Source organism: Bos indicus x Bos taurus, chromosome 2 (assembly GCF_003369695.1).
Source record: "Bos indicus x Bos taurus breed Angus x Brahman F1 hybrid chromosome 2, Bos_hybrid_MaternalHap_v2.0, whole genome shotgun sequence".
Taxonomy (NCBI): domain Eukaryota; kingdom Metazoa; phylum Chordata; class Mammalia; order Artiodactyla; family Bovidae; genus Bos; species Bos indicus x Bos taurus.
Genome location: NC_040077.1, coordinates 101,284,112 through 101,309,359, shown reverse-complemented (window position 1 = coordinate 101,309,359; position 25,248 = coordinate 101,284,112). Strand labels below are relative to the sequence as shown.

Below are 25,248 nucleotides of genomic sequence, written 5' to 3'. Positions count from 1 at the left end.
TATCTACATATGAAAAAAGTAACTTTTGATGTAAACAGAAATACATATTCTTTGAAAAAAATGCAGTAAGGAAAAAAGGAAAAAATAAGCACATCACACAAAATTATGTAAATATTTTTCAGTCTCTCTCATATTTAACAGACATGATCTGATACCATATGTTTTTATTCTTAACATTAATATTGTAACATGAACATTTCCTTATGCATGATTTTTAAAGACTTTCTAGTATTGTATGATCAACTAGATTGAAATATTCACTTATGGTTAAGGATTAAGACTCCTTGTATGGTTTTGTTACTATAAATATGAGTGCAATAATCATCACTGTGCATAGAATCTCTAGGCATCACTGAGCATAATTGATATTTTTTTAATATAAATTAAGATAGGAATGATTGAATCAAGGCTAAGAAAAAGTTTTGAATATGAGTGTGCTACATATTTCTTTTAAGCTTAATTAATCAGAAAACACAATGAACAGTCATCTGGAAGTAACATAATTTTTGTTAAAAATGTACCCTTTTTCAGTCTTTCTGTATTTTAGATTTTTCTATCATTCTTTTGTAAATTAACAATATTGAGATATAATTTACATAAAATAAAATACATACATTTTAAGTGTAGAGTTGGGTAAGTTTTGAAGATAAGTAGGCATATAACCACCAAAATCAAAATATAGAACATTTGCACTTCCCCCAAAATTATTATTTTCTTATCCTTTATATACCTTATAAACATTATTTTACAACACTATAATTTCAGTTTTTATCAGTCATTCTTTTAAAAAAATTAAGAAGAAGAAATCTTAACCTTTGTATTAAGCAGAAATTATAGGATTTCTTAGGCAAGAATACTGGAGTAGGTTGCTAATTCCTTCTCTAGGGGATCTTCCCAACCCAGGGATTGAACCCACATCTCCAGCAGCTCCTACCCTGGAAGGCACATTCTTACCAGTGAGCCTCCACAGGAAGCTTAATGTTAATACTGTGTTACCAAGGTGTTGAAAACAATATTCAACATCTTTGTTGGATGCAAACATGTCTGCATCCAGACATGGCCAGAAAGCCAATGTATCCCAGCACTGCTTGCTATCTAGAATCCCTGGTCCCCTCTCTCCCTCTCTCTCTCTTGTTTTCTACTGTATTTTATTTTGTACTGGAGTATAGTTTTGGCTTATATGGTAAAGAATCTGCCTGCAATGTGAGAGACCTAGGTTTGATCCCTGGGTTGGGAAAATACCCTGGAGAAAGGAATGGCTATCCACTCCAGTTTCCTTGCCTGGAGAATTCCATGGACAGAGGAGCTTGGCTGGCTACAATCCATAGGATCACTAAGAGTAGGACATGACTGAGCAACTAACACTTTCACTTTTTCACTTTTCACAGTTGGTTACAATGTTGTGGTAATTTCAGGTGTACAGCAAAGTGAATCAGTTTTATATATATATATATATATGTGTGTGTGTGTGTGTGTGTGTGTGTGTGTGCATACACACACACACACATATATCCACTCATTTTTAGATTATTTCCCATTCAGGTCATTGCAGAGTGTTGAGTAGAGTTCCCTGTGCTATACAAAAGGTCTTTATTAGTTATCAATTTTATATATAGTAGTGCATATATGTCAGTCCCAATCTCCCAATTTATTCTCCCCCTTCTTACCCACTGGTAACCATAAGTTTGCTTTCTATATCTATAACTCTTTATTTTATAGATAAGTTCATTTGTACCAACTTTTTGGATTCCACACATAAGATTTATAATATAATACTTGTCTTTCTCTGTCTGACTGACTTAACTCAGCATGACAATCTCTAGAACAGCCAAAGCAATTTTGGGGAAAAAAAGAGCTGAAGGAATCAAGCTCCATGATTTCAAACTATACTACAAACTACAGTAATCAAAACAGTATGGTACTGGCACAAAACAGAAATATAGACCACTGGTCTTCTCTTAATCCTGTAGAGTCTTCTCTCTCTGGTAAGTATCAGGTAGTCCTGCATACCTAGCCCAGCCATTACCTAACTAGTCATAGTAAACTCCCTCATAAACAAGGCCACTATTCATTTCAGCACCCTCTTATCTGGTACCCTTTCCTACAGATTCTAGATGCTTCAACAACTTATGAACTATAGTCTTTGCCTTTTCAGTTCATACAGGACTGCCATGCTCTTCTCTACCTCCAGCTACATAGAGTTTGGTTTGGAAGTTTTCCCAGCCATGGTGATAATGAAGTTCAACTTATAAATTTTCCCTCTAACATTTGCATTCTGTGACTTGTGATGCTTTCCAATGCCTAAAAATAATTGCCTCAAATATAATTTTACAGTTATTTATGAGGAGAAGGCTAGTCTGGTACAAGATACTCCATCAGGGCCAGAAGCAGAAGCAGTAAAAAAAATAGTTTACCCCTATTTTTCTCTAAAAGTAATTTATACAATTTCCTATTCTATATTTCTTCTTGATCTTTTCATTAGCATTTTAGTTTATGAAAATTACCATACCATGTATTCACTCATGGTAAATAATTACTCAAATGAATAACTTGAGTTCTGACAAGACTGAGACATCACCAAGCAATAATAAGTTAGTTTTTTCATATTTGAATTTTACCTCTAAATTCAGGAGCACGGTAACTATGCCCTATTTCCATATGCTTCAGTGTTTCTTGAAGTCCAGAAATCTAAAAAGTAAAATCCAAAGGTAAGAGGTTATATGCTAAATGAGTCCAAAATGGGTTAAAATGCTTAAATACTGATTTTAAAATATAGGAAATATTATCTCTCTTACATTAATTCCTATGTATTTTAAAAACGTAAATATTAATTGCAATAAAAGAAAACATAATTTTAAGTCTAAATTCAAGTTCACAGGAAGAAGTAAGTATCTATTATGGGCAAACATTTGAAACACTTATTTCACAATAGAGTTTCCTGAACCAAGAATACTTGCCACACACTTTTAATGATAATTATTCAGGTCTCTACTTTGAGTTTTCTCCTCTGTTGAAACTGCTTCACAATAGCCTAATTCATCTTCATATCCATGAAGAGATGAGGTAAATATTACTTGTGAAGTAAATATGAAGAGACTGTTGCTATCCTAAAAACTCTTAGCTCATTTTCTACCCACAAACACTCCTTGTTTTATTAAACTTATTTTATAGTTAAGAACATTTGTGAGTTTGGTGGCATATATATTTACCTATATTTCCTGAACAATAGATTTAAATTAAAAATTCAACCTTAAAGAGCTGTCTCATCCCTCATATGATTATACCAACAAAAAATATCATGTTTAATTATATACAGATACACATACTTTTCTACTGTCACTGAGTAGTAGTTAATCCTTCCTTCTTTCTTTGTTTTCTTTTTTACTTTATGAATATCTCCTACTTTCTAGCACAACAAGATGCCTCAAATGCTCACCCAGGCTCATCTTGTATTTGCTTCACCCAGACTACTATCAGCCACTTCAAGAAGCACCACTTCCTCTTACAGGAGAATAGTATTAGAAACTGCAGTGTCATTATTTTAGAGCCTCTCAGCAGATAGACCTAGAAATACATGTGTGTATATATATATATATATATATATACACGTACATATATATACACATGTATTTTTAGAATATTTCTTGAACTGAACCCCATGATCCAAAAAAGATAACATGTAATTTATTATATATATATATACTAAAAATAAATTATATTTTATCTTTTTTCAAAAATGGGGCTCTAATTCCAAATTTTGGACATTTGGAGGAATTTTGTAAAGTTGAAAATAATTAAATTACAGATGTTTCCATAAGATTTAAATAAATTTAAAAGTGACCACATTGTTTATTATCTATCAAAAGAATTTGGAAACACATACTTATTAGATTTTTGTCATCTCACAGTATACTTTCGCTCTTTTATATACGAACTAAATAGCATTAAAAATTCTACAATCTAACCCTTTTTCATACAAAGTATTTGAGAAAACACACTAAGCTAAGTGGCCATTAAGATAAGTTTTTTAAGGAAATGAAAAGGGTTGGGAAGATCTCCTGGAGAATTCCATGGACTGTATGGTCCATGGGGTCACAAAGACTGAGTGACTTTTTCACTTCACTTTCAAGGAAATGACAGTGAATGAGACACAGGTCAATGAGGTCAGAGATGTTAAGGATCTTACGGATGCTGTGGCAGAAGCCATAGAATAAGCAAGTTATATTAGGTTCACACTCAGAAGAACCACACAGAACCATGTGCCTAAGCACCAGGAATATAACCAAACCACTAGAAAGTGACGACCAGGAGGACACCATGTAGACTCTGGGCCAGTGGATACACAAATGTCCCTTGCACTAGGTGTCATCTGAGAAGAGTGAGAAGAGGAGGCTATTTGAAGACTGAAAATTAACACTGATTGTTATGCTTTAGCTAAATAATCAGTTAATATAACATCCAAATACCCTATGTTAAATTCAAAGAGACTGTATAGTCTTTAATAGCAGGTTATGTTTTATTTCATCTTCAGTGGGAATAACAGTTGAAAGACAAAATAAGTTGTAGATATAGTCCTTTATACATCTGAATGTGTAAAATTCAACCCTTCCTCATAGAATGATTTTCATTTTTAAACATGTTTTTACTTTAGATACATATAAATCATAAGGCAAGTAATTTTACCTTTGCTTAATGTGTAAGAAAAGAGACATATATATAAAATTACCTGAATGTTCACATGGCTACTTTGCAGCACAGCTAGGACTGACTCCTACCACTTCTCATCTTGAGCTTAACTAAACCAGTGGTGAAAATTTTGAGAACCAAAGACTGTACGCAGCCTAAATATGTCTCAATATGGCCTGATCTAACTTCATATTAGAGACAGGGGAACTGATGGCCATTAGGAAGTTAACTTATCCCTGATCACAAAGATACTGACTAGAAGATCCAGTGATAGACACCAGTGGCAGATGGAGAAATCAACAATCTGGAGGGGAGTGGAGGCACTTGCCATCATGAGTGCTAGAAGGCCCTGATACCCTTGAGTAGTGAAACTTAGTATGAGTGCTCTGTCCTACTAAACACATGTGGTCACTTGGGAATATATGGCCAGGTCACTGATGAGTTCCTCCTGGGAGAAGAGTAACAGGAAGATGAGCATGAGAACACAGGGGGAAGGAGAGGAAGACAGTAGCAAAAGTCTGAGTTGGTTTGTGGCAGGAAAAGCAGCAAGAGCAACCTGAATCTAGCTCATAGTGTTCCTGACAACAGAAATGTGCCTCCTGTTAGGAGGCTGTAGGAACAGGTTAGATGAAAAGGAGCAAAGTGGTGAAGTTCTGAAGATTTGACAATATAGTGCCATAAAATTGCAAATCATAATTCATATATTCAAGAACACACAATTAAATTTCAAGCACAAAGAAGGAGACAAGTCATGTTCTCATTTCAGTAACTAAGAATTACACTCAAGAAAAGACAATATACATTTGATTAATGTGTGCCTTAATAAAATCATTCATGCTTTTGCAACCATTGTGCAAACTTCTGTAGCTTCTGAAAGTCTGGCCAAAAATCAGTATCTCCAGAAAAAATAAAAGAATGCTAAGCATAGTAGCAGTTTTATACTTTCTAGTCAACTGTTACATATTTTCACCATGACCAAGAAACATTGTTTTATTATTCTTGCACTCTATACTAGCTATCCCTCACTCTACCACCCAAAGGCTGCTGCTGCTGCTGCTGCTGCTAAGTCACTTTAGTCGTACAACAGGAAGAAAAGGGATGTCAATAGCAGAAATGACTGAAAATTGAGTCAGTAACTAGTTGTTTCAAATATTCATTTAGGAGGAAACTGCATGGAGGCTCTATCCATCTATTTCACAACAATGTTAAAAGATAGGTCATTATGGCTATATGTTATGTATGAAAAATCTGAATTTAAAGTGTTTAGGTAAGGTCCAGGTTTACAGCCATCATAGATGGCATTTAAAACCCAGTCTAAGTGTTGTTATGTTTTAATGGCTCAGGTTTTCCCTCTAACAATATTTTAATAATCTCCTAAAAAGTTATATTTTAATTAAGTAATTTTAATTCAATAATAATCTTTGTATTTTTAAAGTGGATAAAATATTTTCCTGGATGTTTCCAAATGAATCTTTTTTACATGACAATTGGTGAAAATCATTTAAAATTTAACTCAGAAACAAGAACCAATATTTCTGATAATGTTATAAAAAAATAAATGGTTAAATATCATTTCCAGGTAGCTCGGATGGTCTCTTTACCTGTCCTATTGCTCTGTCCCTTTCCAAAGAGGTCAGCATTTTCTGCTTCAGTAAAGCATGGTGCTTTTCATGTAATACTCTTATAGCTGGTTCATATGATGCATAATGTAACTTCAATCTATAGAAAATAAAGGGCATCATAAAGGGTAATTGAGCTAAATCAGTGATTTCCACTTAACATTATGAACCTCTTTTCTCCTATTTTTTGCATTTGAATGAAAAGTGAAAACCATATCAATACAACAAAGCCAAGAAGTATAAGAAGTATTATTTGTCATGTAGCTTCCCAGCAACCTGGCTGGTGGTGGAACAGTCACCTTTCTCTTGAGTTGGTTAGTTGTCTATTTCCTTTTGCTCTATTCAAGTATGCACCCAGAAGTCACTGCCATTCATCGACAGAAAAGAAAATTTCAGTTTATTTAATTCAAAAACAATTTTCAACAAGACAAGGGCTACAAACAATGGATGATTAAATAGAGTGTTATTCACATCAAAATTAAGGATGGTCTTGGAAACAAGTATGAATAACCTATTAAGAAAATTAAGTATTTTATTCTTTTGTATATATATTCTACAATGTGTTTGTTGAATATTATGCTATCTGTTTTGTTCCAGACATTGTATTAGGCACTTTTATCATCACAGTTTTCACAGATAAGAAGCAGAATTACAATGAGCACACAAATGTAAGTAGTGGAGCCAAGCTTCCAATGTTTATTTGATTTCAAAATATAAGCTCTTTTCATTACATTGTACTACTTCTCAATCAATGTTTTGTTAAGAGGAAAACAGACCATTTCATTTTTTTTTCTGAATTTTTATGGACTTGGAACAATTTTATGAACCAAAAACACACAAAAATAAGGCTAATATATGAGACCAAAAGAATTGATTAAGTCAATGACTTAATGACTCTCACACTCTCAAGGTCTTTTTTTTTTCCCCAAGTTAATGCAGTCTCTCTCTTATTAAAGTGGTACTTATTTCTACAGGGATTCAATTAAGAAAAATCAGAAAAATGCTAATTTCTAACATACTGCTAAGTTGAAAGTATATTGATTCTGAAGCTCCACAGGATAGGCTATGATTAAGAAATCATAATAGCCACAATGACCATAACCACTACAAAATACAGCAGTTATCATGACCATCCCAAAGTCATGCTGTTCAAATGTGGATATTTAAATTTAAGCTTAAATTAATTACAATTAAATAAACATCAGAAATCTAATTCATCAGTTGTACTAGCCTCTGTGAAAGTGCTTAGTAAAGGATGTGACTAGTGACTATCATATGGGACAGTGTAGATATAAATTATTAATAACATAACAGAAAGTGCCATTAGGCAGCACTCCCTAGAACAAGCAAAGGAGAATTTTAGTTAGAGATTATAAATTTTTATTTTGAGGGGAAGGTAGTCAGGGGTGGTCAGCTGCTTCTGTACTTTACTCTCTATGCCTAAGAATCTGGTGAATATTGTCATGTTCCTCCAATGACCTGGTGCCTTTGCACAGCATGCTGACTCCATTCTTTCACTCTGTTAACTCATACTTTATAATTAATTTCCTTTAGATATAGGTCCCTGAACCCTCTCACTCTCCAATCTGACTCAGGTGACAACTTCTTGGCTGGCATAGCAACAAACAGTATATTTCACTGTATTTCTACTTAGCTACTCTCCCATCACACACCTTAATAATCCCTGGGAACTCTAAGAGCAAGGACCTAAATTTGTTCATCTTTCTATTTCAAACACATGGTATAGAGCCTGGCACACAGTAAATGCTCAATAAATACTCAATGAATGACTTTACCTGGAACATCCTTCTATGGCCAAATTGCTTAAAATAGTTAAATAATTATTTAATAAATAGGCCAACAAATATCAGCAGCTTACCTTTTGAGGTCATTAATTAATTTGTTTTTCTCCTGGACTATTCTCTTGTGGTGCATTCGATGAAAATCACGTTCTTTCTGAGTTTTCAACAAATCTTCTCTGGCCTTGCTGTAAAAATAAAAATAACAAATAACAACCACCTTAAAATTCATTGCTATTCTTTTCTGAAAAAATATTTATCAGTTCTAATCCAGTATGAAAGTGAAAGAGGAGAGTGAAAAAGATGGCTTAAAGCTCAACATTCAGAAAACTAAGATCATGGCATCCAGTCCCATCACTTCATGGCAAATAGATGGGGAGACAGTGGAAACAGTGGCTGACTTTATTTTGGGGGGCTCCAAAATCACTGCAGATGGTGACTTCAGTATTGAAATTAAAGACGCTTACTCCTTGGAAGGAAAGTTATAACCAACCTAGACAGCATATTAAAAAGCAGAGACATTACTTTGTCAACAAAAGTCCATCTAGTCAAGGCTATGGTTTTTCCAGTGGTCATATATGGATGTGAGAGTTCGACTGTGAAAAAAGCTGAGCACCGAAGAACTGATGCTTTTGAACTGTGGTGTTGGAGAAGACTCTTAAGAGTCCCTTGGACTGCAAGGAGATCCAACCAGTCCATCCTAAAGGAGATCAGTCCTGGGTGTTTATTGGAAGGACTGATGTTGAACCTGAAACTCCAATACTTTGGCCACCTGATGTGAAGAGCTGACTCATTTGAAAAGACCCTGATGCTGGGAAAGATTGAGGGCAGGAGGAGAAGGAGACAACAGAGGATGAGATGGTTGGATGGCATCACCGACTCGATGGACATGAATTTGGGTGAACTCCGGGAGTTGGTGACGGACAGCGAGGCCTGGCGTGCTGCGGTTCGTGGGGTTGCAAAGAGTCAGACACGACTGAGTGACTGAACTGAACTAAATCCAGTACTGCATAATTCAAAAGATAATTTAAAATCAAAAATTCCACTATAATTTTCATTGAAATATGCCTACCAACATAACATATGGGGATGGGGGGATGAACAAGCTAAAACCTGTAGTTTCAAAAATATCAGTCATTCACATTTCATTTAAATAAAGAAAATTAAAGGTATTTTTCCACAATAACTTACAATCCATCTATTTTCAAAGACACTATGTTTATAAGATTGAAATATATACAAAATAGAATAATTCAAAATAATTACAAATGAACTAAAAGACTTAACCAAATTTAATTCTGAACTTGCTTGAATACATGGTTAAGTGGGTTACTTAGTTCAGATATTTGTAAAAAAAATATGTGTATATATATATAAATTCTAGAAAAATCAAGAATTCATTCTGGTAAGGCATGTGAAAAGCCTATACCACCTACAGATCATATTACATATTACAAATAACTGGTAACTTAATGAGAAAAGACTCCAACGTCAGTGCTGTGACATAGAAGCATTCTTTAACTAGATGTATCTTCTGCAGATCCCTGGCATAAAGCAAGCAAGAGTATTCTTTTTAATCCCAAGTCATATGTGAAGAAAATTAATGGGAATTTTTTATCCACCACTACAATATAAGTCAATTTCAATATAACAGTATAAAGTATACTTTATAATAGAAAAATGTTATCTAAAAGTCTTAGTTAACTGACAAAGTGCTACTCCATTGAGATTCTCACATTCTAAAAAATGGATGGACTGAATTAGAGTACTGACAGCTCACAAAAGGTTCAGAATGGAATAAATCTACCTCTCATATTTCAAAATTCAGATTCATATGAAATAAATGGGTGCAATAGATTTCTTCTTTAGGACCTATATGAGAATAATCATTGAGGAATGGTGACTGGGAAGCTGCCAAAGTGGTATGAGTTTAGGTTTTCAGACTTGTGATGGCACATATTATTATGATTAAAAAGACTTCTTAATGCAAGATCAAGTCACACACAGAATATGGTAAAAGTGTCTTTTCCATTCTTCCATATTTCCTTCTTTGTCCCCACCATCTCCCACTGATTAGGGATTACCTGTATTATTCCTCATTCTACTGTCAATGTTTTAGTTTTGATCACATGTAAATAAACAATGTGTCATAGTACTTCATAGTCTAACCATCTGACCCTCAACTTCATTTCCATGACAACAATCTTAAAGGCATACAGGCAAATGTTGATTAAAATATTCACACTTGAAAAATCATCTGTGGAATAGTCAACTATTGGAAAAATAATTTATTCTTTCCAGGTTTTAACTCTGTGTTATATATATAAGTGAAGATGGAGGGAAAAAAGGGAGAATTCGTCTGCCACTAAAATGTGCCTAATACTGATGAGAGTGGAGAGTGAAAAGGAAGAGACAGTTTAAGAAGAGTGACTGGAAAAGATAAATGGCTGAATTGATATTTTCTTTTGAAAGCACAGGAACATTACCTGAATTCCCATTCATTTTAAAGAAAAGTGCTTAAAGTGTCTTATATGCTATACAACACATAAAAATATTCAATAAATATTTCTGTAATTGTTATCACTATTATCATGATATTATTTATTATTTAGTACAGTAGAACAGATACATTCAATTCCTCAAATAGCTACATTTATCTACCTAAAATAGGGGGTATGCCAGTTGTTAAATATGCTCTAATGAATGAAAAATATCAAGATATATGATTATTATTAACACTGTATATCTTTATAAAAGAATTTAAACTTTATAAACATTTAGTTTGAGTCTACTAACAGTTAGAACTGGACATGGAACAACAGACTGGTTCCAAATAGGAAAAGGAGTACGTCAAGGCTGTATATTGTCACCCTGCTTATTTAACTTCTATGCAGAATACATCATGAGAAACGCTGGACTGGAAGAAGCACAAGCTGGAATCAAGACTGCTGGGAGAAATATCAATAACCTCAGATATGCAGATGACACCACCCTTATGGCAGAAAGTGAAGAGGAACTAAAAAGCCTCTTGATGAAAGTAAAAGAAGAGAATGAAAAAGTTGGCTTAAAGCTCAACATTCAGAAAACAAAGATCATGGCATCTGGTCTCATCACTTCATGGGAAATAGATGGGGAAACAGTGGAAACAGTGTCAGATTTTATTTTGGGGGGGCTCCAAAATCACTGCAGATGGTGACTGCAGCCATGAAATTAAAAGACACTTACTCTTTGGAAGAAAAGTTATGACCAACCTAGATAGCATATTGAAAAGCAGAAACATTACTTTGCCAACAAAGGTCCATCTAGTCAAGGCTCTGGTTTTTCCTGTGGTCATGTAAGGATGTGAGAGTTGGACTGTGAAGAAAGCTGAGCACCAAAGAATTGATGCTTTTGAACTGTGGTGTTGGAGAAGACTCTTGAGAGTACCTTGGACTGCAAGGAGATCCAACCAGTCCATTCTGAAGGAGATCAGCTCTGGGATTTCTTTGGAAGGACTGATGCTGAAGCTGAAACTCCAATACTTTGGCCACCTCATGCAAAGAGTTGACTCACTGGAAAAGTCTCTGATGCTGGGAAGGATTGGGGGCAGAAGGAGAAGGGGATGACAGAGGATGAGATGGCTGGATGGTATCACCGACTCGATGGACAAGAGTCTGGGTGATCTCCGGGAGTTGGTGATGGACAGGGAGGCCTAGCGTGCTGCAACTCATGGGGTCGCAAAGAGTCAGACATGACTGACAACTGAACTGAACTGAACTACTAAAAGCTATATCATTTTCAACAACTTAATTTATTACTTAATGAGCTTATATATTTTTTATCTTATCTGAAATGTGAACCATAATAGGTTAAAAAAAAAAAACAGAAAAATAATGCTGAAAGTTTCTTGGGCAGAACCACAAATGTGTAGCACTGCATTAACTCACTTTTTAAATATACATTTTAAGTCCTATTGTACTCATCCCAGGAAAGAAAGCATAGGAACTGATTGAAGTATTGGACCTTAAAGCCTTTCTGACCATTAAATTGGTTTTCAGAGATTTGCTTTCTGTTTGCAAAAATGAAGTCTACTCAGTAAAACAATTTAAATTCATTTCATGGTGATGCTTCTCCTATTATGAACTTTCTGCTGCCCAACTGCTTAATAAAAGAAAAATAGAAGTTTTACAAAAACTAAAGTTTGAAATAATCATATATACAATTAATATTTAAACTATCTAGTATTTTTTATTAGTAGAGCATCTTTGTGTTTAAAAGATGAATTTTATTAAGACATACAAAATATAGAAATTCTATTTCAAGTACAATGAACTTGATATTCTATTTAGATTTGTTCATAAAGAACACACTACTTAAATGCTTTTTCTTAATGAGATCACAGAATAACTAATTAACTTAGCCATTTCAGGAAAGCAGCAAATCAAAATATATAAATACCTGTGGTGGATTCATTTTGATATTTGGCAAAACTAATACAATTATGTAAAGTTTAAAAATAAAATAAAATTTTTAAAAAAGTTCAAAAAAAAAAAAGGAAACATAAACTAAAAAAAAAATAAAATAAAATAGCAAGATACTCATATGTTTCACACTATAAAAGCACTGTCCCCAAAACTCCATGTTTAACATATAAATATAATTTAATAGTGTATCTAAAAAGTTATTTTTAGCTGAATGCTCCCAGTAAAATAATTTTTATTAACTGAATAGCTTTAACTAAGTATTTTGGAGTGACCATTTAATAATAGATTTGTCGAGTTATTGTTTCCACAATTTGGCAAAAGGTACCATATAAACATTTTCTGGTTTCCACGTACCAATCAAAGTAGGCCATCTTTGTTGTGCATTTTTCTCACATGTAAACTTGAATCAAAGTGATTTTTGATAACAGTACAATTAACAACTATTTTATTCTCTTCAATTGGTTAGAAATAAATTAGTTTAACCCACTACAATTAATACTGGAATAATTGTCAGGTGGTAAAAATGCCACACAACTGTATTAGATTTAAACTTTCATTATATTCTTAACCAAAAAAAGACAGGGATACACATATATCTGGAAAAAATACCTTCTTAATTTAACAAGCAATTACCTAAACATTAAAGCATGAAATTTTATGGGTCCCATTATTATCTTTATCCACAGTGTGTGTTTCTGAAAGTCATTAAATTAAATAGGTCTTCAGAAAAGCTGGGTACTGTCTGACCTTTCATAGAAGTGAATTTTGTAAGTGAAATTAGGGTCCATTAGTAAAGCACCTAATATTTTCTTAATATTAATAGCCATTAATTTTCCTTATGTCTATATTTTCTGACAGAAGATAAAATCAAGCATTTCATTAATTTTAAAATGGTAGATTTTTATCTTCTATTTAGTAGTTCCAGTCAGTATTATTCCTGCTAATCTTTCAGTTCAGTTCAGTCGCTCAGTCGTGTCCGACTCTTTGCGACCCCATGAATCGCAGCACGCCAGGCCTCCCTGTCCATCACCAACTTTAGGACTCTCAATAAAACTTTTCTGGCCTGAATTGTATTTTCTTAACATAAAAGCCCAGCAAAGGAAGACAGTATTTTAAATGAGCAAGACTTAGCTCTGGAGGAAGTTATATAAATTACCATCATGAAAGGGAAAGGATGCCTACTCCTAAGGAATACTATGAAAGAGGCAAAAATCATCAATCAACTACTCAAAAAATTATTGGAAACTTAACTAAAGAGCCAAAATGTTAAAAACATACATTCACATAAGCCCCTCATATTTGTCAGGCACAGCTACAAGGCCTGAGTATATACTGAGCACAAGATAATTCCCTACTATATGGAGCTCATAATGTAACAAAAAGTGAATATATTAGATAATTAGATGTAAAAGGCACAAATATCAAGCTTCTTCACGAATATACAGTATTTAAGATAATCTAATAACTGGAATGAGATATACAAATAGAACACTGCTGCTGCTGCTGCTAAGTCGCTTCAGTCGTGTCTGACTCTGTGCGACCCCATAGACGGCAGCCCACCAGGCTCCCCTGTCCCTGGGATTCTCCAGGCAAGAACACTGGAGTGGGTTGCCATTTCCTTCTCCAATGCATGAAAGTGAAAAGTGAAAGTGAAGTCGCTCAGTCGTGTCTGACTCTTAGCGACCCCATGGACTGCAGCCTACCAGGCTCCTCCGCCCATGGAATTTTCCAGGCAAGAGTACTGGAGTGGGGTGCCATTGCCTTCTCCAAATAGAACACTAAAACATATGAATACATCAATCCATCCCCCTAAAATGTATGGATATGAAAATATATGTGTATACACACACGTACACATTCTTCCCAAATTTTAACAGATTGAACTCAATTCTAATGCCACGCCAGTCTTTCAATAAAAACTGACACAGTGAATCTAAAGTTTATATGAAAATACAGGATCTAGAATAGCTAAACAATCTTTAAAAAACAAAAACAAAGTTGGAAGACTAATCTATCTGACTTTAAGAACTTAAACTTGCAGGAATCAAGAGTGTAGTATTAACATTAGCATAAGGATAAACAAATAGGTGAATGGAACAGAAAATAGAAACTGACCCACAATTACAGAGTGAAACTGATTTTCAACAAAAATGCCAAAGAAATTCAATGAAGAATGAAAACTTTCTAAGAATGGTTATGGAATAATGAATATCTATTGAAAAGAAAATTTATCTCTAGTTTCTACCTCACAGATTGTACAAAAATTAAAGTAGGCTGAAATACAAGCTCTAAATCTTTAAAGGATTTAGAAGAAAAGAGAATAGTTCTTTAACCTGGAAGTAGGCAATGGTATCTTAGCCAAAATATCAAAAGCAGTATTCTAAAAAAGATAAATTAAGATTTTATTAAAATTTAAAACTTCTGCTCATCCAAAGACACCAGTAAGAAATTGAAGAATTGAGCCAAAACTAGAAAAAATATTCAAAATATTCTGACAAAGGATTTGTATCCAAAACATATAAAGAACTCCTAAAACTCACAAATAGAACAATTGATGCAAAAAAAAAAAAAGGGCAAAAGACTTACACAGAAAGTATCACATTCAAAATATTCTGACAAAGGATTTGTATCCAATATACAAAGAACTCTTACAACTCACAAATAGGGCAATTAATGCAAAAAAAAAAAAAATGCAGGCAAAAGACTTAGACAAAAATCAGGATGGATGAATGGCCAATAAGCACAAAAAAATGTTATCAGTCTCATTAGTCATCAGGAAAATGAATATCAAAACTACAATAAGTTGCCATTATACAACCACTAAAATGGCTGAAATTTAAAAGTCTGACAAAATTCAATGTTGGTGATAACATGAAGCAATTAGAGCTCTCATATATTTCTTTTGACAATGTAAAATGACTCAACTTGAATACTGGAAAATGGACTAGTAGTTTCTTAAACGTCTACCCTTTATAATATTACATTCTCAAACCAGTCAATCCTAAAGGAAATCAACCCAGACTACTCATTGGAAGAACTGATACTGAAGCTCCAATACTTTGGCCACCTGATACGAAGAGTCAACTCATTGGAAAAGACTCTGATGCTGGGAAAGATTGGAAGCAAAAAGGAGAAGGGGGCAGCAGAGGATCAGATGGTTAGATATCACCACCAACTCAATGGACATGAATTTGAGCAAACTCTGGGACACAGTGGAGGACAGGGAAGCCTGGCATGCTGCAGTCCATGGGATCACAAAGAAACACGACTTAGCGACTGAACAACAAGTTTTTACCAAAAAGAAAGAAAACACATTTTCACAAAAAGACTTGTACACAAATGTTCATAGCAGTATCATTCACGATAACTGTAGCTGGAAACAACTCAATAGAAAAAGGGTAATAATAAATTCTGGTATACACTATACAATACGACACTACTTAGCAATAAATAATTCAGATATCATCACCGACTCAATGGACATGAATTTGAGCAAACTCTGGGAGACAGTGGAGGACAGGGAAGCCTGTCGTGCTGCAGTCCATGGGGTCGCAAACAGTTGGACACAAATGAGCAACTGAACTGAACTAGCAATAAAAGGGAACAAATTACTCATAAATGAAAATATCGCAGATAAATTTTACAGACTTTAGATGAGCCGAAGAAGCCAAACACAAAGAAATGAACATTCTGTGATTCCATTTATGAAGTTCTCCAACTGGCAAAACTAATCCAAAGTGGAAAATAAAATCAGAACATTAATTGCCAGGGCAGGGAATGACAAAGAAGGGACACAAAAGAAATCCCTGGATAGACAGCAATGCTCTATATTATGAGTTGGGAGGTTATTAAGACTCCATTTGTTTGTCAAATTCATGTAGCTAAGATATGCACATTTCAATTTATATAAATTATAACTCAAAAAATGATAAAAATAATAAATGGAATGTGGGGTAGAGTGTGGGTGGAAACAAAGGAAATAATGGCAGAAAGTTGATAAGTGTTGAAACTGTCTGACTGGCTCATGAGGTCCATTATTCTATTTTGTTTACTTTCTATACGATTGATATTTGTTTAGAATTAAAAACTTAATATATGTAAACAAATAAATAAATTGCCTTATACCTGACTTCTGGAAAGGATACCACTCTTGGGTCTTTCTTCAGTGTTACTGGTGCTGCTAATAATAAAGTTGATGAAGATGATAATGCTATTCCGCCCACTTAATAATACTGTGTACTAGATACAATGCTCATTACACTGTGATGAATAAGACAAGCACAATCTTTATCTCTCAGATGTATAAACAAAGTGAAACAGGAAATAAAACATATGCATATATATATATCCATAAACTGTAGTGAGTGTTCTGAAAGGAGGGAAAAAAAGGATGTCTTAATATAGAATATTGATTTAATCCTTCTGAAAGTGAAAATGGCTCAGTCATGTCTGACTCTTTGCAACCCCACGGACTATAGAGTCCATGGAATTCTCCAGGTATGGAACGGGAATACTGGAATGGGTAGCCTTTCCCTAGGGGATCTTCCCAACCCAGGGATCGAACTCAGGTCTCCTGCTTTGCAGGCGGATATTTTACAGCTGAGCCACTTTACTGAGCACTTATCATGTGACAGATATTGGGTTAAACACTTTAAAATGACGCCCTCAAGGATAATGTCACCCCACTCACATATGTTAAAACTGAGAGATAATTATATTTTTATAGCTAATAAGTGGCAGACAGTATGCACTTGTGCTACTCTATCCTTAATACCTGACCTGATATTATTATCCATCCTGAGTAAAAGTTTGACTGGGGTTAGTAAGTAATGAAGAATTTGATAACAACATATGTGTTCCTTTCAAGGACCTAATTGTTCCATAAGGAACTGGTCTGACTTATTATTATGTAGTAACGAGATAAGTCAGCCTATAAGATTATGCAGGATATAATACTCCCCCTAGTTCGATTATGTCCCTCCATCCAGTCTACTTTCCATACAGGAGCCACTTTACATTATGATTCTTCTCAAAACTATCCATTAGCCTCACATCCCACTTAGAGAAAAAAAAAGGAAATTCTAACAAAGGCCTCTACCACTTACCCAATGAATCTAGTCACTATGGTCACCTTACTCATCCTCCAACAAGCTAAGCTGTCTCCAACATAGTTTCTTACTATTTCCTTTTCCTTCTGTCTGGAATTCCCTTTTCCCAAGTTGACACATGGCCTTCTCCTTCAGTTTTTCCAGATAACTGAGAGGACTTCTCTCACTATCCTGTATAAAGCAGTGTGTCATTTATTTGTCTCCTTTACCTGTGTTCTTTTTCTGCATAGCACCTACTGTCACCTGATTCAACATGTTCTGTCAACATCCACGTGCAGTTAGTAGCCATCTCATTGGACAGCATACCTTAGAGAGTGTAAACAACACGAAGGTAAGCTTGTCTGTGAGGCCGAAGGAGGAGGCAGAAAGGCACATTCTCACAGCATGAGAGAGAGGAGAAGAATGAAAAATAGGGTGCCCACTTGATTAGAATAGTCAGGGTGAAAGCCAAACTGCAGAATATTAAGTACAAGTCCAATGTTGCTTTTAGTAGTAAGACATCCAATTAAGAATAGTTGCAATATCTACATCAGGGGGTCTCCAACCTCTGGGATCTAATGCCTGATGATCTGAGGTGGAGTTAATGTAATAAAAACAGAAATAATGTGCACAAAAAATGTAATGAGCTTGAATCATCCCTAAACCATCCCTCCCACCCTGACAGGTACACTGAAAACTTGTCTTCCACGAAACCACTCCCTGGTGCCTAGAAGGTTGGGGACCATTCGTCTACATTGTACATTATTAGCAAGAGACACAAAATGGTAGTCAAGATACAAAAGAAAATCAAGGTTTCGAATCAATAAAATCCGTAATTTTTTATTCACCACAGATTGAGGTGAATATTGTGGCAGGTCAGCTACCAAATAAAACAAGGTTTATGTGCTGCTGCTGCTAAGTCGCTCCAGTCATGTCCGGCTCTGTGCAACCCCATAGACGGCAGCCCACCAGGCTCCCCCGTCCCTGGGATTCTCCAGGCAAGAACACTGGAGTGGGTTGCCATTTCCTTCTCCAATGCAGGAAAGTGAAAAGTGAAAGTGAAGTCGTGAAGTCGCTCAGTCATGTCTGACTGTTAGCGACCCCATGGACTGCAGCCTACCAGGCTCCTCCGTCCATGGGATTTTCCAGGCAAGAGTACTGGAGTGGGGCGCCATTGCCTTCTCCTCAAGGTTATGAAATAATGTCTCAACTGTGAAAGATATCTCTAAGTGATGTTTTTAGTGTTCATGCAACTAACATTTTTCTGCAAATATGAGAGAGGTCACTTCAATTCTAGACCTCTGAACTTAAAATAATTTGTTGGGGCTCCCCTGGTGGCTCAGCGGTGGAGAATCCGCCTGCCAATGTGGGACACACATAGGTTTGATCTCTGATCCAGGAAGATCCCACATGCCACAGAGCAACTAAGCCCATGTGCCACAAGTACTGAGCCTGTGCTCTAGAGCCTGGGAGCTGCAGCTACTGAGCCCATGTACCACAACTACTGAAGCCCATGTGCCCAAGAGACCCTGCTCCACAAGAAGAGAAGCCGCTACAATGAGAAGGCCACACACCACAACTAGAGAGCAGCCCCCCACTCATCACAACTAGAGAAAAGCCCAGGCAACAGTGAAGACTCAGCACAGCAAAAGATCAATCAATAAATAAAATTACCAAAAAATAACAATTGGGCCACATTTCAACATAAAAGTACAATTAGGTTCTAATATTCCAACAAAGAATGTCAAACTACTACTCATATGGTTCCTCTCCAGTATTTAGTATGCAATATTAATATATTCAATGTAACTATGAACCTTTTTAATAATGTTATTTTTCCCTTAAAAACACCTCTAATTTTCCAAGCAGTTTTGTCCCAAACTATTTCATATCAATATATAATTGACACATAATATTACATCAACTTCAGCTGTATAATATACTGACTGGATGTTTACATATATTGCAAAATAATCACAATAAGTCTGGTTAATATGCACTACTATACATACAGATATACCGTACACCAAATTTTACATCTTAAAAGATAATCTACATTTGCAGCAAATAAGGAAAAGCTTCTGTTCTAAAACTGCCATTGCTTAGAACAGAGAAAAAGACAATTTCTTTTTTTAATTATAGCAACTCAATTATTTTACAGTGAAATATTTTCTTTTCATTTCTTCCTCTTGCTTCATCACTGCTGATTTCAAAAATAATAATGATGTGATAATTTTTTTAAATCTAGAGATGACAGTCTTTAGAGATATTGATAATAATAGCTGACATTTTCAAAGCACTTTGTGATTTACACAGCTCTTTAATGTAGACTGTCTTGTTTAATTATCACATTACTCCCTAGGAGTTAATAATATTATGCATAATTATTCCCAGTATAACAATAAGGAAACTGAGTTAATAAGTAGCAGAGTATTGGAAGCCAGGTATTTGAACTTTTAGTACAATACTCTTTCCATGGCAAATTTCCTCTAGACAAATATTAAGCTTATATGATTTTGCTGATTTTCCAGATACATTACTAACTGCTACCAGTTTAATCAAGACAATATAAAACACACCCGTAACCTGATTCTTTTCACATATTAAATATTAATTATTATTATTAGCATTTGACACTATATTCATCTTGCTTTAAGAAATAGGCTTAATCTTAAAAAAGTAAACTTTAATGTAAACTCTTTAAAGAGAAGCCCATGTTTAGCACTTAATTGTTACTGGGAAAATATCCTCACAAGTCAAACTGAAAAACCTGTGTGATGTGCCTCTGGAGAAAAATCTCCCCAACCTCGTCTGCATCATAAAAAAGTCTTTCCCAATCCAGGGCTTGGCCCAGGACTCAAGGATTCTGAGAAATGCCATGGAATTCAGTTCTCAGTGGATCAGGGCTGTAATGGATGTTGGGGAAGAGACAGACATGTTCTCACACATGTAAGGAGACCGGCTGTGTGTTGTATGTCATGTGCTACGAGGTCCATCTCCAACGGACCATTAAGGGATACAGAATGAAAACACATGTCTCCCATAGAACGCGATGACCTCGTGAATCTTCAGACATTTAGTCTTACCTATCCATTTAAGATATGAGAAAACTGAGACCCAAGGATGAGGGTCTGATCCAAGATGTCTCTGTGATCCAAGCCAAGAAGGTCTCAGGCTGAGACTGTTGAAGTTGGAGCTAGAGGAGAAGACTGTGAAGATGAACGCCCAGCCAAGGCCAGGACCAGAGGAAAAAGGGTGGGGCCTTGTGTGAAATGCAAGGAAGCCTCCCTCTTGGGGTCTTCCTATACAAATATATCTGTGGGAAGAAAGATATATGGGGAGAAACTTTCCTCAAATCTGTGGCTACTCCAGTGCTTTCCAGTAAATACCCTCTATCCCTAAAAAAGAAAAAAAGAAAAAAAAAAAAACCTGTGTGACGAGACTTACAATTTGGGGCAAACTTGTAGCATAACAGAGGTAGTTTGGGGAATTTTGTACAAAATGTCAGTCTCCATTTTCTGAGAAAGCATCCAACAAAACAGGAAATATGTGTCATCAAAAAGGGCTGTGAAGAACAATGTGCTTAATATTCACTCAATGATATAAATGTTAAGCATTTATAAAGGGTCAAGCAGCTTTCCTTCAGACTTTCCATGTCAGGTAGATTAAACTAAATAAATATTTTCCTTTTCTAATTGGTGTAAGTTTAATTCTACTGAGTAAGATAGATTTGAGATACTATAAGACCACTGAAACTAAAACTATATTTTAGTTCAGTTCAGTTCAGTTCAGTCGCTCAGTCGTATCCAAGTCTCTGTGATTCCATGAGTCAGAGCACACGAGGCCTCCCTGTCCATCACCAACTCCCAGAGTTCACTCAGACTCACATCCATCAAGTCAGTGATGCCATCCAGCCATCCCATCTGCTGTCGTCCCTTTCTCCTCCTGCCCCCAATCCCTCCCAGCATCAGTCTTTTCCAATGAGTCAACTCTTCGCATGAGGTGGCCAAAGTACTGGAGTTTCAGCTTTAGCATCATTTCTTCCAAAGAAATCCCAGGGCTGATCTCCTTTAGAATGGACTGGTTGGATCTCCTTGCAGTCCAAGGGACTCTCAAGAGTCTTCTCCAACACCACAGTTCAAAAGCATCAATTCTTCAACGCTCAGCCTTCTTCACAGTGCAACTCTCACATCCATACATGTCCACAGGAAAAACCATAGCCTTGACTAGACGGACCTTTGTTGGCAAAGTACTGTCTCTGCTTTTGAATATGCTATCTAGGTTGGACAAATTTTCCCTCCAAGGAGTAAGCGTTTTTTAATGGCTGCAGTCACCATCTGCAGTGATTTTGGAGACCAAAAAAATAAAGTCTGACACTGTTTCCACTGTTTCCCCATCTATTTCCCATGAAGTGATGGGACCGGATGCCATGATCTTCATTTTCTGAATGTTGAGCTTTAAGCCAACTTTTTCACTCTCCACTTTCACTTTCACCAAGAGGCTTTTTAGTTCCTCTTCACTTTCTGCCATAAGGGTGGTGTCATCTGCATATCTGAGGTTATTGATATTTCTCCCAGCAATCTTGATTTCAGCTTGTATTTCTTCCAGTCCAGCATTTCTCATTATGTACTCTGCATATAAGTTAAATAAGCAGGGTGACAATATACAGCCTTGACATACTCCTTTTCCTATTTGCAACCAGTCTGTTGTTCCATGTCCAGTTCTAACTGTTGCTTCCTGACCTGCATACAGATTTCTCAAGAGGCAGGTCAGGTGGTCTGGTATTCCCATCTCTTTCAGAATTTCCCACAGTTTCTTGTGATCCACACAGTCAAAGACTTTGGCATAGTCAATAAAGCAGAAATAGTTGTTTCTCTGGAACTCTCTTGCTTTTTCCATGATCCATTGGATATTGGCAATTTGATCTCTTGTTCCTCTGCCTTTTGTAAATCCTGTGTGAACAATAGGAAGTTCACGGTTCACATATTGCTGAAGCCTGGCTTGGAGAATTTTGAGCATTACTTTACTAGCATGTGAGATGAGTGCAACTGTACCGTAGTTTGAGCATTTTTTGGCATTGCCTTTCTTTGGGATTGGAATGAAAACTGACCTTTTCCAGTCCTGTGGCCACTGCTGAGTTTTCCACATTTGCTGGCATATTGAGTGCAGCACTTTCACAGCATCATCTTTCAGGATTTGAAATAGCTCAACTGGAATTCTATCACCTCCACTAGCTTTTTTCATAGTGATGCTTTCTAAGGCCCACTGGACTTCACATTCCAGGATGTCTGATTCTAGGTCAGTGATCACACCATCATGATTATCTGGGTCGTGAAGATCTTTTTTGTACAGTTCTTCTCTGTATTCTTGCCACCTCATTTTGATATCTTCTGCTTCTGTTAGGTCCATACCATTTCTGTCCTTTATCAAGCCCATCTTTGCATGAAATGTTCCCTTGGTATCTCTAATTTTCTTGAAGAGATCTCTAGTCTTTCCCATTCTGTTGCTTTCCTCTATTTCTTTGCATTGATCGCTGAGGAAGGCTTTCTTATCTCTTCTTGCTATTCTTTGGAACTCTGCATTCAGATGCTTATATCTTTCCTTTTCTAAATACATGTAAATGTTAAAAGCATTTACTGACCTAATACTAACCTAGACAGCATATTAAAAAGCAGAGATATTACTTTGTCAATAAAGGTCCGTCTAGTCAAGGCTATGGTTTTTCCAGTGGTCATGTATGGGTGTAAGAGTTGGACTATAAAGAAACCTGAGTACTGAAGAATTGATGCTTTTGAACTGTGGTGTTGGAGAAGACTCTTGAGAGTCCCTTGGACTGCAAGGAGATCCAACCAGTCCATCCTAAAGGAGATCAGTCCTGGGTGTTCATTGGAAAGACTCATGTTCAAGCTGAAACTCCAATACTTTGGCCACCTCATGCGAAGAGCTGACTCATTTGAAAAGACCCTGATGCTGGGAAAGATTGAGAGCAGGAGGAGAAGGGGACAAGAGAGGATGAGGTGGTTGGATGGCATCACCAACTCAATGGACATGAGTTTGGGTGGACTCCAGGAGTTGGTGATGGACAGGGAGGCCTAGGGTGCTGCGATTCATGTGGTCACAAAGAGTCGGACACGACTGAGTAACTGAACTGACCTGAACCTGGTATTTTAGTAAACATGAATAAGAGAGAGATTTCTTTTGAGTGATATCTGTATGAATCATGCTTTTTAACATTAAGTTAATAATTTACACAGATAATAGTTTGTATCATTTTGATTATAGTTATTAAATATAATAGTCAATAAACAACCAGTAATAAAAATGATTATTTCGTATTACTGGGACAAATCTCACTGCAGAAAAAAGGCTCTATATATTCAAAAGAAATTAGCAAACTCAAGCAATAATTCAAAGGAGATCAAGATCTGAAACAGTATGCCAGACAGCACTCTGAAAAATCTGCTGTGTCAAATTCCCAGTGCATCCATTAGGCATCTGTACAGAATCATAGTGAGTGTCAGAGCCAAGAGTGCAAACCACTTCTGAGAAAGGGAACTGAGAATAGAGAGGATGGTTCCAGTAGCATCATTCTGTGGATCATCATACCCTTCTATCAAAAACCCCAAATAGTATATGCATAGATAATATGATGGAGGATGAAATGGCAACCCACTCCTGTACCCCTGGCTGGAAAATTCCATGGACAGAGGAGCCTGGCAAGCTACCGTCCATGGGATCACAAGAGTCAGACATGACTGAGTGTCTAACACACAACACAGAGATAATATGAAATTTGTATAACTTGCAAAATATAATTCTACAAGTGCATATAATGACTGAATAAACAATCATACACATTATTTTTATTTACTGCCACCTTTCAATAATAGAAGCTTATTTTAAATGTTTCCTTCCATTTGCAATACAGTCTTGTTTCTTTAAGCTTTTTTTACGAAGTTCTTAGAAAAACTACATTCCTATATGGTAGTTCTGTTTATCTGATTTTTTTAATATGATTCTTTTAACAGAGAAACCTCTCTTTAAATGTTTAATAAAAATTAATGAACAAAGCATAAACTGGCTATACTCCATATCTAAGTATTGATTTTCATCTAACATTGTCTTAGATGAGTAGATTCACCTCAAGTCAACACATTCACATATTTGTCTTTGCCAGAATAACACTGCCCATTTATCTAAATCTGTTTGCCAAAAAAATTTCTTGTCTTTCATTAATTTTAGAATGAGAGAAACCTGCAGAGAGATTTGCTTTCTGTTAAGTTTCTCCACTGTACATAAATTCATGCTACAAAATTACAAAATAACATTTTTCTTTGGGGAATTTTCAAACACTGAAATTCCTCTACTAAGAGTACACTGGGGCTTCCAGATGGAACTAGTGGTAAAGAATTTGGCTACCAATGCAGGAGACATAGAGACGTGGGTTCAGTCCCTGGGTTGGAAGGATCCCCTGGAGAAGGAAATGGTAACCTGCTCTAGTATTCTTACCTGGAAAATTCCATGGACAGAGGAGCCTGGCAGGCTACAGTCCATGGGGTTCTTTCTTCCTCTAGTTTTTCTATAATTTTATTAT

At 35.8% G+C, this 25,248-nt stretch overlaps 1 protein-coding gene across 2 annotated transcripts in view; it reads right to left on the bottom strand.

The window, feature by feature from the left end:
* Positions 1–25,248, bottom strand: part of SPAG16 (sperm associated antigen 16) — a 1,067,206-nt gene that overhangs the window by 1,006,378 nt on the left and 35,580 nt on the right. For both annotated transcript variants that reach the window (XM_027566726.1, XM_027566736.1), the window contains exons 6-8: positions 8,185–8,292; positions 6,288–6,405; positions 2,619–2,688 (exon numbers count right to left, since the gene is read on the bottom strand). In XM_027566726.1, coding sequence (XP_027422527.1) covers positions 2,619–2,688; positions 6,288–6,405; positions 8,185–8,292 — 296 coding nt within the window. The remainder of the gene's footprint in view (positions 1–2,618; positions 2,689–6,287; positions 6,406–8,184; positions 8,293–25,248) is intronic.